Raw genomic sequence first — 17,217 nt, forward strand, 5'->3', positions numbered from 1 at the left:
TCAGAGAATCAAATTGTGCTCAAGGTTTTAAAAAGATAAGGATGAAAAATGCATTATCATTTCCTTTATTTTGGAGACTGTCCCTGAAAATAAAACGAGTGAGCTTTGTCATGTCGTCTCTAACGAGGTATAAACACTATATAATATATAATCTATATATATATAACATCATTTATCTCTGCGGAAACGTCCATTGCTGGCTTCCCCTACAGTGACGCTCAGGAGTACAGCCCCTCCGTGCGGAATAAACTGGTATTGCAGCATGTGCGATATTGTTGACTGTATTTAAGATGTACTGTACAAATACGTTACACTGCGTTGACTGTTGTTTTTATTGCAATTGTTTTAATGTAGGCATTCATTTAAGTTTGCAGAATAGTTTCTTCTTTATATTGGTGAATGTGCTGCCTGAGTTTCAAGGACTGCGTGAAACTGGCTTCTGGCATTACAGTTACAAGTGTCCTGTTTCTTCAAAATACAACAGACACGCATTATAACCCGGGATCCACGTCATCACATGAGTGGGTGGGTGGGACAGCTGAATGAAGAAGCGATATAAAACTCACCACAAAACCGCACGCTGTCTCAGCAGGAGTGGAGGGAGCCGGAGGTGGACCCGGGGTCTCCGAGCAGTGTCCTGTAGCAGTTATTAGTAGTCTTACTGCAGCACCGCCAGTAACACTAGATCACCACTGTGTGCTTCTCAATTCAGATACTTATTATATCATAATATACTGAGCAATACAGTGTGTAACTTTGTGTGTTGTTTGTTATTCTGCTAAAAAATGTTCTATAAAGAGAAACAAGAGTATATACGTTTTCTCTAGAGGCTCTAAAACGTAATCCCTTAAAATAACGATTATTATTATTATTATTATTATTATTATTATTATTATTATTATTATTATTATTATTATTCGTTATTTTAAGGGATTGCGTTTTAGAGGCACTAGAGAATTATTATCACGTGTGTTTGCACAGTGCTGTAGGCTGTGTATGTAAAAAAGCTGAGCTGATCATAAATATTTACTAAAAGGCTAACTTGGCTGGTGGCGATAGCAAGATACAATAATAAAACACATAATACATAACACTGGGGCACATTAGGGCAGCAGTGTGGAGTAGTGGTTAGGGCTCTGGACTCTTGACCGGAGGGTTGTGGGTTCAATCCCCGGTGGGGACACTGCTGCTGTACCCTTGAGCAAGGTACTTTACCTAGATTGCTCCAGTAAAAAAAACCCAACTGTATAAATGGGTAATTGTATGTAAAAATAATGTGATATCTTGTAACAATTGTAAGGTTGTGTTAGCGTCAGCTAAGAAATAATTAATAATAATAATAATAACACTGTTTACTTTATTTCTGAATGGCGCTAACACAACCTCATACGTTGCTGTTGACTTGCAGGAAACACTGCTACAGTTTTGTACTTTAAAGAATAGTGAATACAATACAGAACTTAAATAAATGAACATTTTTACTGTTTCCGACCAAGAGCATTAAAAACGAGGTCTCAGTCTGCCCTGACCGTGGGGACTCGCTGATGCAGAATGTTCCACATGTTCACTCCGCCGCTGTGCACCTTGACTCCCTGACAAGCTGCTTCCGGTTGGAGACGTGGCTCTGGGTTGCCATATTGAAGATACGGGGACGGAGAAGCTAGTGATTAACAGCGGGGGGAAAAACACAAAATATAAACCGACTAAAACTGGTTCGAGTCGACAGGACCGCCGCGGCTAGGAAACTAAACCCCTTAACTATCACATAGACCGAAAATGGTAAGCAGGGGTCCCCTGAAAGGACCTGTTTTTTTGCTTTTAAAAATAGATATATTGTGTGTGTGTCTGTCGGTGTCACACAGGTTCCGGCTCCGGTTTAATGGCAGTCGAAGGAAATTAAACGGAAAAATCTTTGTAAACAGCTCTTAAAGTCGCGTCTTGCAAACTCCAGGCTAGCAAAAGCGGTTGTTTTGAAGCCGCGGGTGTCATTAGACACGGGGCTGGAGTTTGGGGTGTTTTTTGGGGTGGGGGGAAGTCGTGTCAGTTTCTGTGGTTATTCGACTCGGTTATAAATCGGGTTTGGAGAATTCCAGTCATAATCATGAATTGCCTAGGCCCTGTTGCAAATTCAGAAGTTGATATTAATGTCATGGTGAATCACACGGTGGATTATAACACGTTAAACAATCTCATAGTCTGAAACAGCAACGCAAGGTTTGATAAGCAAGCTGCTTCGGACAAATGTGTCAGAATACCGATGAGACATATTGCACAGACGCGAAGGTGTACACAGTAATTGAAACTACAAAATATAACTGCGAAAACTGTCGAATACATGCATTATATATATATATATATATATATATATATATATATATATATATATATATATATATATATATATAATTTCGATTAAAGCATATTTATCGCTTTCTGTTTTTATTTATTTATTTATTTATTTATTTATTTATTTGTTCGTTCGTTTGTTTGTTTATTTATTTATACGTTGACATCGAGTATGTTGATAATTGTAACCCTGCCTTGAAGTTATCGGTGGAGGTCGGTCAGCTTTTAAAGATGGGAAGCGGTGTTTTGCATTCTTAAACGTATTTGTGTTTGTATAGGCATTACGTGTAGAGTCTCCTCACTTGTGTTAAATATGACAAGCGAAGCTACGTTAATAAATATCCGCCGATGTGACTATTCCAAACACAGTAATAGGTAACATAATAATAATAATAATAATAATAATAATAATGATAGACACCACAGTTGGTGTGATGAATACTGTGCCGGTTACTGCCCTGCTGTACTGCAGTAGTCCGAAATGATGAATCACTAAGTTGGTTCTTGCCCTAAGCATGTTTGGTTGGTTCCCCACAAATACATTATGTAAATAGTGTCTGTATATACTTCTGTAGAATATACCAGTAAGGTTAACGTTATTATAATAGTCTAAAGTGTAAAGTATTTACTGAAATTAAGAAGGGGGTGTGTTATTTCATTTTAAAATTGGAATGATGATAGTACTGTATTTAAACTTTGTTGTTTGCATGCAAAACAATGTGTGTAGAGTCATTTCTTTTATTGCATTCAGTTTACACCATCGATGTTGTTGTGGATTCATGGGAAGTCATTTTCAAATACAGCAGACTCAATTAACCACACTCATGTAGCTACACACACAATATGTTTAAAACTGTATATAGGGTGACATGAAATGTGTCTGGATATTCATGACTACATATTAACTCCAAATAACAACCAGCAAGCAGAAAAACATTCTGCAGGTGTGTAAGAATTAGATCTCTGTGGTAGAACATGGAAAAAAACAACAACTTTGCCTTGTGTTACCTAAGCACAGGAGTATATATGTAGACAAAGTCAGGGCTGCGATTAATGCTCTTTTTCCCACCTGATCACAACAGAAGACCAATGTGGTGGTCGATTTTGGTTGCAGCCAAATACAGGGATGGCAATAAGACATGTATTGAATAGCGGTTTTCACCCATTACAGGTTTTATACGAGTTTGATTAGCCTCAATGTATAGGTAACAAGTTCAAATGTGTCTGATCAAACTCCTAGTAAAACCAGGAATGGATCAAACTGCTCTGCAATAGGAGTCTTATTTCCATCCTTGTAAATATGAGGGTTTAAATAGTAGTAAACCCTAGTAGTGTGTGCCATCTGTCTATTTTCAGTATTTCTTCACAGCTTTCTACACACATGGGCTATGGGTTGCAGTTATTTTATAAAATGATGATTGCAGCTTTTTGTGATGGCTTTTGTGATTGGTTACAAACATACGCTTCTTCAATTGTGTTTAATCCTGAAGTGCAGGTATTTAAACAGAACCCCCTGGTTTTGACATGGTTACGGCAGCGCACTGTGAATAAGCTGGTCCTAGTCATTGCTCGGTTCTCCCCCTCCTCTCCAGGTGCTGTTGGCAGCGGCGGTGTGCACCAAGGCTGGGAAGGCGATCGTGTCGCGGCAGTTCGTGGAGATGACCCGCACGCGCGTCGAGGGGCTGCTGGCCGCCTTCCCCAAGCTGATGAACATGGGGAAGCAGCACACCTTCGTGGAGACGGAGAGCGTGCGCTACGTGTACCAGCCGCTGGAGAAGCTCTACATGGTGCTCATCACCACCAAGAACAGCAACATCCTGGAGGACCTGGAGACCCTCAGACTCTTCTCTCGGGTGGTAAGAGCAGGGAGGGAAAGAAGACTCCCGTCACAGAGCAGTTTCACCCATCCCTGGTTTTATTACGAGCTTCATTAGCCAGTGTGTAGTAGTGCTTCTCAATTCTGGCCCTGAAGATCCATTCCAGTCCAGATATTTATTCCAACCAGCTCCTAAATTAGTAAATTGAACCACTAAGGTCAATTAATTCATGACCTGGTTGGAATAAAATCCTGGACTGGAGCTGACCTTGAGGGCCAGAGTTGAGTACTGCTGGTGTCTAGGTAACAAGCTCGGGTGTGTCTTATTAAACTCGGTGTCTTATTTCCATCCCTGCGGAATTAAATTAATCACAAATGTTGATCATTTATATATGCACAGGGCTCCAGACTAAAATGGTCACCAAATGAAAAGTGAAAAGCTTACCGTACCAAGCTGACATTTTTTTTCTTTGTGAAGTAAAACTAACTTTGTCTTTTGCCAGTCGTATTGTAGGGTGCCTAAATAAAGTTTGGAGTCAACACAAACACATTTTCTTCATCAGATGCATCTTTAGCAGACGCAGCTATCCCAGATATTGTAGATTTGGTTACAGTGTTTACCGTCAGGAGTTTAAGGATGATTGAATTGTGCAGTAGTTTCCATAGTTAGATGATGAGCTGATAATATCTCTTCAGCCAAAGAAGCAGGCATGGTAATTGACCATAATGAAAAACAGTAATGTAGCGTGAGTTTTGTACTAAAGCAGGGTCGGCTGTTGCAGGGAAAAGTGTATTTCTCAAACCGACCATTTTAAGAGAGGTGAAGCAGAACGCATAGAAATACTGTGGAAGTGTACTGCTGAGAAAAAAAAAAAAAAACATTGAGGTAATTAAAAATGAAATGTACTGAAGCTTACTTGATTGCAGTAAAAAAAAAAAAGCAATTTACTAATTTTAGCTCTCAGATGTGCTAATGAAAATATCTAGAATATATGACAATGTGCTTGCTGTGGTGTATTTAATATTGTAAATATAGCAGATCGAACTCGCTGCAATTTAAAATTGTTTTTACTGAAAATAAACAGTAACATGTAATCATAAGAGCTGTCTGTGTTACATGCTGTCAGATCAGGACTTCACTAACACTGAGCATGGGAGCTGCAGCGTGCTGTTTCTCATATTACAACGAGACACAATTAAAGGTGCGGTCACCAATTCCATACACAACACTTATTTAAAATACAAACATGCTGAGTTCATTGCAGTCATCGACAGCATAGATTAACCACTCAGCAGAATAAGGCAACGAACACGCATGTACAGATATTAAGTCGCTGTTTTTGTATCACTTTAGTGTCTTAGCATGTTGTTGTATTTTAAGCAGTTGACTATCATAGCAACCAACTTGCTCCTGAAGTGGCTCCAGCAACTGGATTTGGTGAGCAGTCTTTTTTGGCCTAGGAGCCATTGGTTTCTAAGGCAAAAAGTTTGTCAGGAGCCCTGATGCATAATGATTATTTAAAATACTGCAGTACCCACGCCTTTCTCCTCTTTGGTTATGTAGACTGGCGTATCCTCTTTTAGTACTGAAAAAAACAAAACAATCCATGATGGAATAAAGATAATTGCAAGTAGAAATGTGCCTCTGCTGTGGGATTAACTGCACAGTAACTACACTGTCGGCATATTTTACATTGTACATTCTCAAATGATTTTGTTAACTGGGCTAAAAGAGACTTGGGTCAGGTATCTATTTTTTCTAATAACAGTTCTAACTATAGTCTTGTCTAATTTTACAATTAAACTGTATTTTTTTGTTTGTCTTTTAATTCCAATTTTATTTAATATTAGTTGTAGACTATTTTATTTTTACAAACTAGCTTTTTATCTTTATTTTTCTAATTGTTCCAACAAAACCACATTTGTTGTCTTTTTTTTTAATTTCTGTTTTATTAAACTTTGTATTAGACTGTGTGTGTGTGTGTGTGTGTGTGTGTGTGTGTGTGTGAGAGAGAAGCGCTTTGGGATCCTTGTAATGAAAGGCGCTATAAAAATGTGAATTGTATTGCATTGTATACGTTTTTAAAATGCTGATATTTTTTTTTGTGTGCCCAGATCCCGGAGTATTGCCGTGTGCTGGAGGAGAGTGAGATCTCGGAGCACTGCTTCGATCTTATCTTTGCCTTCGACGAGATCGTGGCGCTGGGGTACCGTGAGAACGTCAACCTGGCGCAGATCCGTACCTTCACCGAGATGGACTCTCACGAGGAGAAGGTCTTCAGAGCAGTCAGAGAGGTGAGGGGGCTGGGGAGGAGGAGGAGAGGCAGGGGTGTTGTTTAATGGAAAACGCCAAGATCGAGTATTCTAGGTTGTACAGTAACTGTTTTGGAGACAGACCAAGCTTAGCACTGCTTTAGGTAGTTCCAAGAGAAATGCTAACCAGGGGTCTGTAAAACCAGCCAGTAGTGTGTATTTTAAGGCAATGCATTTCTAGGCTGTCAGATTTAAAGTCCAGTAGACATTATTAATAATAATAATAATAATAATAATAATAATAATAATAATAATAATAATAATAATAATAATAATAGTATTTTGGATGATGCCTTAATCAGTGTTCTGGTACAACAGTATACATACAGACAATATACATTTTCTTTCACTGCAACAGGGATGGAAATTCAACTCCTAAATGCATAGCGATTTCACCCATTCCAAGTTTTAATATGTGCTTGAGTTGCCCCAGTGTATAGGTAACAAGCTCAGGTGTGTCTTATTAAACATTAAACTCTCAGTAAAACCGGGAATGGATCACACTGCTGTGTAGTGGGAGTCTGACTTCCATTCCTGCTGCAGTGCAGTTTTTTTCTCTTTTCATTTGCTGGTCTTGTGATGACCTCGTTCTCTCCCCCCTCAGACCCAGGAGCGCGAGGCGAAGGCGGAGATGCGGCGGAAAGCGAAGGAGCTGCAGCAGGCTCGCCGGGACGCAGAGCGCTCGGGGAAGAAGGCTCCCGGCTTCGGCGGCTTCGGCAGCTCGGGCATGGCCAGCAGCAACTCCGTCAACATCATCACAGACACGCTGATCGAGCAGGAGAAGCCCAAGAGCATACCCGCCACCATCAGGTACTGCGAGGAGAGAATGGGACGGGCTGAGGCACTGTGACTCGCACTAGCCCTGCCGCACCCAGTCCAGAGACTCAGAGCTACCTTTTAATGACTTCCAGTCCAGGGATTCAGAGCTACCTTTTAATGACGTCCAGTCCAGGGATTCAGAGCTACCTTTTAATGAAGTACAGTCCAGGGATTCAGAGCTATGTCAAAGCAGTCTTGATTTCAGCATCTTGGTGAAAGTTCATTAAATGTCACAATCAAAAAAGTGTCATGTACATGAATTCTTCTTCTCCAGGCCGTCAGGTCCCAGTAAAGCGCTGAAACTGGGAGCGAAAGGGAAGGAAGTGGATAATTTCGTGGACAAGCTGAAGTCCGAAGGGGAGAACATCATCCTGTCCAGCTCAGGAAAGAGGAGCTCTGAGGCAGCCAAGGTGCTGCCCCCTCCTGTCAACATGGAGAGGTACGCCACCCTCTCACTGGCTCCAGCTCGCTCCAGGGGGCGCCGTTTACCTGGAATGAGTGCCTGCAGGAAGATCGCATTGGGTTCTGCACATTACCAGCTTACTAGCCACTCTGATCTTGAGTGGGATGAAAACCGGCTTGTGTCTTACACAGCACCCTATACTATATGTTAAAATAAAGAAATGAAATCAGAGTAATTAAACAGGGGGTGCGTTAGGTAACTGAGCAGCTCAGTGAAAGAACCCACTTAACGGCTTGCTTAGTTCCACTCCCGCTGAGCAGCTCAGAGCGCTACAGAGCAGATTCCATCGGTGATTCGAGTGAGCGGAGAAATTCTCGCTCTGAGCCACTCAGTTACATCACGCACCCAGTATAGCTCATTTTAACATGGCGTTGTTTCCATCTGATACAAAGCATTTCAGATGGCTCTGTAACATTAATGTCAATGTCTACTATATATTCTATATTATGTAGATAAAGGCTATTGTAATAGGACCTAGTGCCATCTAAAAAACCCTGAAAGCGACTTCTAGCCAAACCGTTTGTCATTTAACTTAATAATAGGTTTCTGTTGGTGTTTCTGAATTGATCGTGAGCGTGTACTAGTGGGTGAGCTGTTGAAATTCGCACAGGCTGTGTAGGTACTGACTGTCTCTGTCTGTCTGCAGCGTGCACATGAGAATCGAGGAGAAGATCTCCCTGACCTGCGGGAGAGACGGGGGACTGCAGAACATGGAGGTTCACGGGATGATCACGCTCAGAGTCTCCGACGACAAGACCAGCAGGATCCGTGTCTACGTGGACAACAGCGACAAGAAGGGACTGCAGCTGCAGGTACGCTGCCACGTAGCCACTGAAGTGCTGGGACACTGACAGCCACGGTTGGGGTCAATTCCTTTTTTTCCAGTTCCTTTTTAGAATCCATTTCCAATTCCAGTTCCTTTGAAGGGATTGGAATTGATATTTTACATCACAATTGTTGGGATTGTTCAATCACTTTCATTTGAAGCCATTTTAATTGACTAACAGGGACTTCAATTTAATCAATTTGTTGCCTCTGTGAGAAGATCATTAACAGAACACTGCTAATTTTGATCAGTGGTGTGTTGGAATTGATTTTAAAAAGGAATTGGAATTGAAAAACAGGATTTGACCCCAACCCTGCTGACGACAGCTTTCACAGCTCTTGAATCCTGAGGCAGCGACAGAAATAAGACTCCAACTGCATAGCAGTTTCACCCATTGCAGGTTTTGCTACGAGCTTGATCAGCCACAGTGTAGATGCAACAACCTCAAGTGGGGCAGCAGTGTGGAGGAGTGGTTAGGGCTCTGGACTCTTGACAGGAGGGTTGTGGGTTCAATCCCTGGTGGAGACACTGCTGCTGTACCCTTGAGCAAGGTACTTTACCTAGGTTGCTCCAGTAAAAACCCAACTGTATAAATGGGTAATTGTATGTAAAAATAATGTGATATCTTGTAACAATTGTAAGTCGCCCTGGATAAGGGCATCTGCTAAGAAATAAATAATAATAATAAAGTGAGTCTAATTAAACTCACAGTAAAACCAGGAATGGGTCATACTGCTATGCAATGAAAGCTGTAAGGTTACATTAGGTAGTCCAAGATTAGTGCTTATCGTGGTCAGTGAAACTAGCTGTTCATCATACGTTCAGAGAACTTGTAATCGTAGGTTAAGGTTTTGACTATTGTCTTCATCAGTGTTTTTTTTTTTTTCATAGCTTGCTATAAGTTTTTAGCAATGCTAGTTAGAAATAAATATTAAACAGCACAGAGATTTTAGTGTGTTGTTAACTCCGCCTTTCCCTCTCGCAGACCCACCCCAACGTGGATAAGAAACTGTTTGCAGCGGACTCCGTGATTGGACTGAAGAACCCCGAGAAATCGTTTCCACTCAACAACGACGTGGGCGTGCTGAAGTGGAGGTTACAGAGCACTGAAGAGTCCCACATCCCTCTGACCAGTGAGTGCTGCAGAGAGCTGTCAGCAGTCTCTAATGATGTAGGGGGGTGTATGTGTGTGTCACTGCTCCAGTCTAGAACATGTAGGGATGAGCAGCACTGCTGCTGTCTGGGACTTTATCTCTAGCAGACCTCATGCTTTGCAATACAGGGATGGAAATAAGACTCTTTACTGCATGGCAGTTTCACCCACTCCAGGTTTTAATACATGCTTTATTAGCCACGTTGTGTAGTTAACAAGTCTCATAATAAAAACCAGGAGTGGCTCAAACTGCTCTGCAACGGTGAAAACGAGTCTTGTTTTCAATCCCTGCAATATAATTTACATGCATCAGTAAAGTGCTTTAGTAAGATGCCTCGTTGTATAAAAATCTGTAAGTTTAGTTGTATAACTCCTATAACAGACACCATTGTTCGTGCCTGGTCCAGCTATGAAAATATGAAATTTGACTTGAGCAGTTCTCCTTAGGGCAGCATCAGAACTCATAAAGGGATCTGTGTTGGGCTGCATCAGGAAGTAATATCAAGGACCTCGGGACGTTTGCACAGCTGCTGTGAGGCAGGATGGGGAGGAGTCTCTTCCTCCTGACCCCCTCCTTTTTCCGATGATGCAGTGTTTAACTCTCCCCCTCTCTGCAGTAAACTGCTGGCCCTCGGAGAGTGGGAACGGCTGCGATGTGAACATTGAGTATGAGCTGCAGGAGGAGAGTCTGGAACTCAACGATGTGGTCATTACCATCCCTGTGCCGTGAGTACACACAGGACACACTCCCGGGACAGGCTAGCTCACCCACCTGGGGCACGGGGCAGGCCCACACGCAGTCAGGGTGTTAACCGTAGTTTTACAATTTAGACATTTCAAATTTTGCTTTAACCTTTAGCCAATTTTCAAAAATATCCAGGCCAAATATAGGTGCTTCACATAGCCAGTGTTGGTCAGCGTATGTATATATTCAGAATTTCTTTAGTCATTTACACAGGTTATAACCATACACTCTCATATACAAATACAAGTTATACATGCATAGCGATTAAGCGCTACTATGATGGCTTTTGTGATTGGTTACAGACATTATGATGCATCTTGGTAGGGAACTTGCTTTTTGTTTGTTTGTTTGTTTTTCTCCTTGTAGTGTTACAGAGTTTTAAAATGTCTCCTCCCTTCCTCTGCTCAGCTCGGGCGTGGGCGCCCCGGTGATCGGAGACCTCGACGGCGAGTATCGCCACGACAGTCGGCGGAACGTCCTGGAGTGGACTCTGCCCATCATCGATGCCAAGAACAAGTCCGGCAGCATGGAGTTCAGCATCGCGGGGCAGCCCAGCGACTTCTTCCCAGTGAACGTGTCCTTCGTGTCCAAGCGCAACTACTGCGACATCCAGGTACTGTACAGTGGGCTCCGAACAGCACCTGACTGTCCCCATAGCCATTGCTTTGTCTTGATTGTCTAAAAGACTGTTATTGCAGAGCAGTTACACCCATTCCAGGTTTTACTATAAGGTTGATAGCCCAGTGTATAGGTAACAAGCTCAGGTGTGTCTTATCAGACTTTTAGTAAAACCAGGAATGGATCAAACTGCTCTGCAATGGGAATCTTATTTCCAGCCCTGTATCGTACTGAAAGTTATTAGCGATGCACATACTATCTAAAGATGAAAAGGATCACGGCACAGCTATGTTTTATTCCCCTCCCACCTTCCCAGTTACAGCCAATTTGTCCATATATTACATTAGTATTTTTAAAAAGCCAAAAGCAATTGCACATGACTTAAGATAATCAGCAATTGAAAATGTCATTATCATCCAACCGTATGCTGCAGGGACCTTTTGTTGTTCCTCTTGTTGGGAGGTTTTCTGATACGCAACAATAAGCAGGTTTCAAAGACCACCTATCAGCATTAATGTGGGACTGCTTTACCTAAGGTAAAGTAGTGCACGATTAGTGCTGATCGGGATCAGTGAAACCAGCCGGAAGTGTGTAAGGTCTTGGTCAGTGTTTCGATTAATTGATTAAAGGACATGGTTAAAACATTACAGTGCTGTCTGAGTATGGTAACGATTGCGCCTGTTTGGAATAGTGTAAATGGAACAATAATTTCTGTTTCTTTGCCTAGGTTTCCAAAGTGAGTCAAGTAGACGGTAACAGCCCTGTGAGGTTCTCCACAGAGACGTCCTTCGTCGTCGACAAATACGAAATACTGTAAAAAAAGAAAAAAAAAAAAAAACATGATAGATCTAGTCTGTCCGCCTGTATAACATGTTCAAGAAACAACAGTCCTTCAGCTGGACAATGCCCAACTAAGCCCTTTGCGGTGGTGCACAGTATTTGGTGTATTTATACCTTTATATATAAATATGTGTTCAAAATGTCAATGTCAACCCGAAGCACAGTGTGCGCTGCATCAGCAGAGGAGAAACAAGAATCAAAAACCAGGTAATAAGTGGAAGAGCAGTCCTTGTGTGTGGCGGGGGGGCAGGGTAATTGACGCGTCGCCTGATGGGTTCCTCGAAGTAAAGTCTTCTTCTGCTGTTCCATCAGGCGACATGTCGATTCTGTGCAGCACGGTCCATTTCCTTCCCTTTTCGGTATGTGTGACCTACCTTGTTTTCCTTGTTGATTTATTCTTTCTGAAAGAGAACATGTGGGGGATTCAGACAACTTGGGCTCGCTGTTGTGAACCTAACAACATTAAACAACCCTGGGCAAAACACTAAATAAATCCTGTATTTTGATTGTTAAACAGCAGATTGTGACGCTGGGCATTACAGTACAAAGTTGCTCACTTCTGAATCCCCTCGTTTTCTGTTTTCTGTTTTTTTTTGTGTGTGTGTTTTGGTGGGAAGGATCCCAGTGCAAGTCATTCGGAAGATCTGTTTGTTTTTTAAGCCACAGGTTTCGCTCCTGTTGTGCATGAAACAAAAAAAACAACCAAAAAAAAAAGCCAGACTGACCAGACAAAATAAATTCTGATCCACTCCAGTGTTTTTAATCAAACTGTTCTTCCTTGATTTTTTTTTTTTTTTTTTTTAATAGCAGGTTGTGGTTATATCGGGGGTAGATATTTATTTATGAGAAATGTCCTGTCCCCTACGTACCCAATTTTTAAAAACTACATCTCCCTATCCCCCTGTCCCAACACAAACTCGATCCCAAGTCTTCTAACCTCATTACATCTGCTCAGCATGTTGAACTGCGGATTTGTTTTGCCTGGTCCGACCGCAGCGCTGGGTGGAGTTGTTCCAATCACTTGTTGTCTAATAACTTTTCTGTGAGTAATTGAAAGCACCAACACAATCCTGGAGTGTAGAGCCCCTGTAGTGCCTGCATTGTAACCTGAAATCTGCTTTCTGGTAAGCACGGTCTGCGGAGAGGCAGGGAAGGAGGGAACCTGCTTGATTCTTGTAGTTAAGGGAGAGGAGGTGGTGTGGTGTCATTAGTAGCCTCGCCTCCCCACCCTTACCCAGTCATGTTATTGATGCCCCTGATCTTAGTTTCCTGTCCTTACGTTACATCTGCGTACTGACTTTTAGCTCTGATTGTCGACTTTAGTTGGAGAAAGAAATATTTTTTTGTGTTTTTGTTTTTTCTGGGATTTTTTTTTTTTTTTTTCTTGGGGGGGGGGGGGGAGGGTAAATTTAAAATGGTTTTGTAACCCTGTAAAAGTATCATTAGAAAGGGGAATACAATTAACATTCCACTGTAAAAATAAAGAAAGAAAAAAAAAAGACAAATCTTTAATCGATTAAAGTGTATTATAAAAGTTGGAATTCAGAGTGCGCCTGTTTTTCTTATTGTGTGAGCTTGTTTTTCTCTTGAATATTAAAAGATGTGCTTGCAGAGATGCAAACCATGCTGGAATTCTTGGGATCGGTCGACACAGATTGTTGATTTAATAGCATTGCATTGTTTTGCTAAACAAACTGATTTAAAAAAAAAAATGAAATAAATAGTCTAATTCTGTGTATTTTAATATATTGGATGTGTTCATTTTTGACTTGAAGTCTGAAGGGGTAGTGCAGAGGTTTATATTGCTGGCGGGAGAGCCTGTCAATAACCAAGCAAGTTTAAGGGAGAGCTTGTCTGTGCTGCGGTGGTGGGGGCTGGGCTGTGTGTCTGTGCATGAGAACAGAGGAGAGCTATCTTCCCACAGCTGCAGACTTGCACAACACAAACACGGCTATTAAACTTGACCCTCAAGCTCCTTTGGCATTGGGCCCAGCGTAAGAGAGGTTTTCGTGTTATAAGTTGAAACGTCAAGTGTTCTGTGTCTCTTATTAGGGATGGTGGCTGATCAAACTGTGAGAAGTGGTTCCTGTTCTAATGAGACACCTACTTTAGAACTGCTGTATGTGCCATGCAGGTGTATCTGTATGAAGGAAAAGATTCTTAACAATTATTTAGAAATGCATCCTGTATAATAATACAAGTGGTTTATCTTCAGAATAATTGTGTGGGCCAGTTTACAATCACAGTGGAAAATATATTTATATACGTGCTTGACACATTCAGAAAAACGGACAGGCTTAGGTACAGTGAGCCTGTGTACCAGGCACCATGTGGTTTGCTGGTAGCTACATGCTTAATGCTCTGTTGGGAGGATTTCGAGAAAACTACACCTGGTACCTTGCGTAAGCATTTGCCAGGCTTGTTCTGAACTGTATTGTAAAACATCAGTGAGACATGTGAAGTAGAAATATCCAGAGCTCATCGAAATCATGTCTCCTATTGCAGATACCAGGGTCAGCTCTGCACCTAGAGCATTGGAAATGACTGAAGGATCACAGTTCTCTAGACTAGCCACTAGGGGGTAGCAGAGTTTAACGAGTGTAAAAAGGACAGCGAGTGGATGGATTGATGAATGGGGTGTTGGGGGTTATTGTGTTTTATAATGCCAAGCACAGTCAGCATCTGTGTGTAACACCCCCACCCCCCACCCAAGCTCTCCTGTGCTGTGCAGTGCCGTCACTATGTTTCATGTGCTTCACTACACTTTGCTATGATCTTAATCATGGCGTGCCGCAGTAGGAAGCTGTCTGAACCATTGATGGGTCTCTTAAGACCGTGTAAATGTGTAAATGATTGCAAGGAGCATCTCATTACCAGCAGGACACTGACAGACTGACAGCCAGACACACTCTGCCCTGTGTGCAATGTAGGCTGGTCCTTCCTGTTCTCTGCACACACTATAATGTACTGTAGGGGCGTCCTGCCAATAGAATGAGCCGCAGTATCAGGGCAGAACTCCACCCGACTAAACATCATTCCAATCTCATTCCCAAGACTAAACAACTGCTATCAGTGCAGAACAGCGTTTCCCACAGTGAGAGCATGGCAGGGTAGAGTGGCTATGTAGTGGGGTGCACATGGCCACTTTATTAGGAATGGCCGTGTCACAGCAAGGGATGGCCACTTTATTAGGAACAGCAGTCCAGGGGGTTTTAAATGCTTTATTAGGACTACCCCGCCCCCCCAAACAGCTTTGGCACATCATGAGACCTGACAGTGCCCTATCTAAGGCATAGCGCAGTCAGTTGGCCAAAGAACAAGAAGAATAATAGATTTATCAATGCTTGAAATGGGCATTTAGGCATTCTGTATCCGTTTAGGAAATTCCATTCGTGTCAGGTTTCCCATTCGAGGTGTTACACTGGGACCAGTCAGAGTTCTAACAGGTGAAAAGCAATTGCATTCTGAGTGCAGTGAGTAACTGTCACCCACACCAGTGTTTAATCGTAGCGATCTTAACAAACACAGATGTTGCTGTGCAATTAATTCCAGTTCAACCACCCGGCTGCTTACTGCCAGTCCAATGCTTTCAAAGGTAACTGTCCTTCGATCCCGGCGCGCCTGCGTGGGACAGTATTCAGGACACATCACCCAGTCTCTCAGACATATTAAAGGATTGATTGCATTCTCGGAAGCAAGTCCTGTTTTATTTTGATTTTTAATACAGGAGATTACAAGACACAGAGTGGTGGTGGAGGGAGGGGGTATTAATTCTGTCCTGACCTCTTTTTCACTGTGATGCCTGTTTGTGTTTTGGAGAGGGAGAGAAAGAGGATTCGGAAATCAGAAATCAGAAAGTAAAAAGGCAGAAGGGATTGAAGCTGGCTGCTCTCCATTGTGGATTTCTACAGCTCTCTGACTCCAGCTGTAGCTCAGCCTGCCCTGCTGGGAGAGACGAGGAGCCAAGGGTCCTAATGACTGCTTCTGTACCCCAGGCTGGGGGTGTGTCTCCTGACTGAATAGAGAAAGGGGGGCTGGGGTCACAACGGGACCTTAAACAGGCTTTGTTAGCTTCTGCTTACACAGCGAGAGAGAGAGACTGGAACACAGCAAGACAGAAACAGCATCAAGATTCAGCAGCCCTTGGACTGAAATACTGTGGGATTAAGTGCTCAGTGACAGATTTATTTGAAAAGCTTCAGATCTGGTCTTGTTTTTTAAATTTTAAGAAGACCCAGTTTTAGAAGTGATACCCAGTGCATCACCAAACCCTGGTGAAAGCTACAGAGAGAGCTAGAGAGGGGGAGGGGGGGGCAGACTGACCTCCACAAGCGGGGATGGCAAAGAAAGTGAGGTTTAAGGTATGTGGAGACTTTTTGGTTTTTACTTTGGTTTTCTATTGAGTGCCCTGGTGTCGGCTGCACCAGCTGCATTGTCAGCTCACTTACAGAGGAAGTGTCCCTGCTTGCTTTGCATGTGCACATTACATTGGTAGAGGCTTTGTGTTTTAACTGAACGTTTTTAAGCTGCTGTATCCCCGTGCCATTTTGCCTGCTGTCTGGACTAGTCTAACATATCCCTGAATCAATGGAGGAGTCCAGTCTGTCTGATTCCTCACTGCAGCATCCCATTCCTGTGCAGCGCTTTTAAACAGAAATGCTCAGCTTTTAAAAGAGACTTAACACCTTTATAAATGACTTGCTACTCTAGTAATTTCTATACTGTGGATAAAGTGTGTTGGGAATCTTCTGCAGTTGCAAAACATGGAGCAAAGGGACCACAAACAAACTGTTTTTCACAGTATACAGCTATCACCCTATAGAATTAACTCATTTTGCTTCATAAAGTCAATTGAAACCTGCTGAATAATGTTATATTAACATATTGAATTACACAGCGCTTTGTAGTTCTCTATATACTTAAAGAAAAATGACACAAATTGTAAATGACATTTTGAAATCTAACATGAAATATTTTACTACAGTACTATTATGGCTTCCGGTAGACTTTAGCAATATCATTGTGTAGTTTCTTCGATTACATGATGATTATGTCTCAAGCCTAAAATTCTAGGTGATGCTAAACTTTTGGCCAGAGCTGTACTTATTTAGCTATTTACAGACATCATTATAATTTCAGTACAGAATGAAATTCATGAGTCATTACAGCCACAGGCTTATAGACTTCCACAGGAATACAAAGTCCTGTATTTGTGTTTGAAGGTGAGTCATTGGAGGGTCCATCTGTTTGAATTGGAAGTGTTTCCGCTTCACTAAAG

The 17,217-nt window shown here is 42.1% G+C and overlaps 2 protein-coding genes across 2 annotated transcripts in view; both read left to right on the forward strand.

Annotated features, from left to right (window-relative positions):
- The first annotated feature begins 1,513 nt into the window (after positions 1-1,513).
- On the forward strand, positions 1,514-13,480 carry LOC131708073 (coatomer subunit delta). The gene is made up of 10 exons (XM_059010094.1): positions 1,514-1,779; positions 3,939-4,202; positions 6,278-6,457; positions 7,080-7,285; positions 7,569-7,733; positions 8,404-8,569; positions 9,569-9,716; positions 10,354-10,462; positions 10,890-11,094; positions 11,827-13,480. The coding sequence occupies exons 1-10, from the start codon at positions 1,777-1,779 to the stop codon at positions 11,914-11,916; spliced, it is 1,536 nt and encodes a 511-aa protein (XP_058866077.1). The 5' UTR covers positions 1,514-1,776; the 3' UTR covers positions 11,917-13,480.
- Positions 13,481-16,036: 2,556 nt separating this feature from the next.
- The window catches only part of LOC131708131 (pleckstrin homology-like domain family B member 1), a 74,321-nt gene continuing 73,140 nt past the window's right edge, over positions 16,037-17,217 (forward strand). Inside the window, exon 1 of the mRNA XM_059010351.1 lies at positions 16,037-16,300. Coding sequence (XP_058866334.1) covers positions 16,277-16,300 — 24 coding nt within the window. The 5' untranslated portion in view covers positions 16,037-16,276. The remainder of the gene's footprint in view (positions 16,301-17,217) is intronic.

This window comes from Acipenser ruthenus, chromosome 40, assembly GCF_902713425.1.
Source record: "Acipenser ruthenus chromosome 40, fAciRut3.2 maternal haplotype, whole genome shotgun sequence".
Taxonomy (NCBI): domain Eukaryota; kingdom Metazoa; phylum Chordata; class Actinopteri; order Acipenseriformes; family Acipenseridae; genus Acipenser; species Acipenser ruthenus.

What these genes read in the sequence shown, in the direction of transcription:
- LOC131708073 (XM_059010094.1), top strand. An exon ending in AGAAGGGACTGCAGCTGCAG is followed by an intron (nt 8,570 to 9,568) that starts GTACGCTGCCAC and finishes TCCCTCTCGCAG; the next exon opens with ACCCACCCCAACGTGGATAA. An exon ending in GTCATTACCATCCCTGTGCC is followed by an intron (nt 10,463 to 10,889) that starts GTGAGTACACAC and finishes TCCTCTGCTCAG; the next exon opens with CTCGGGCGTGGGCGCCCCGG.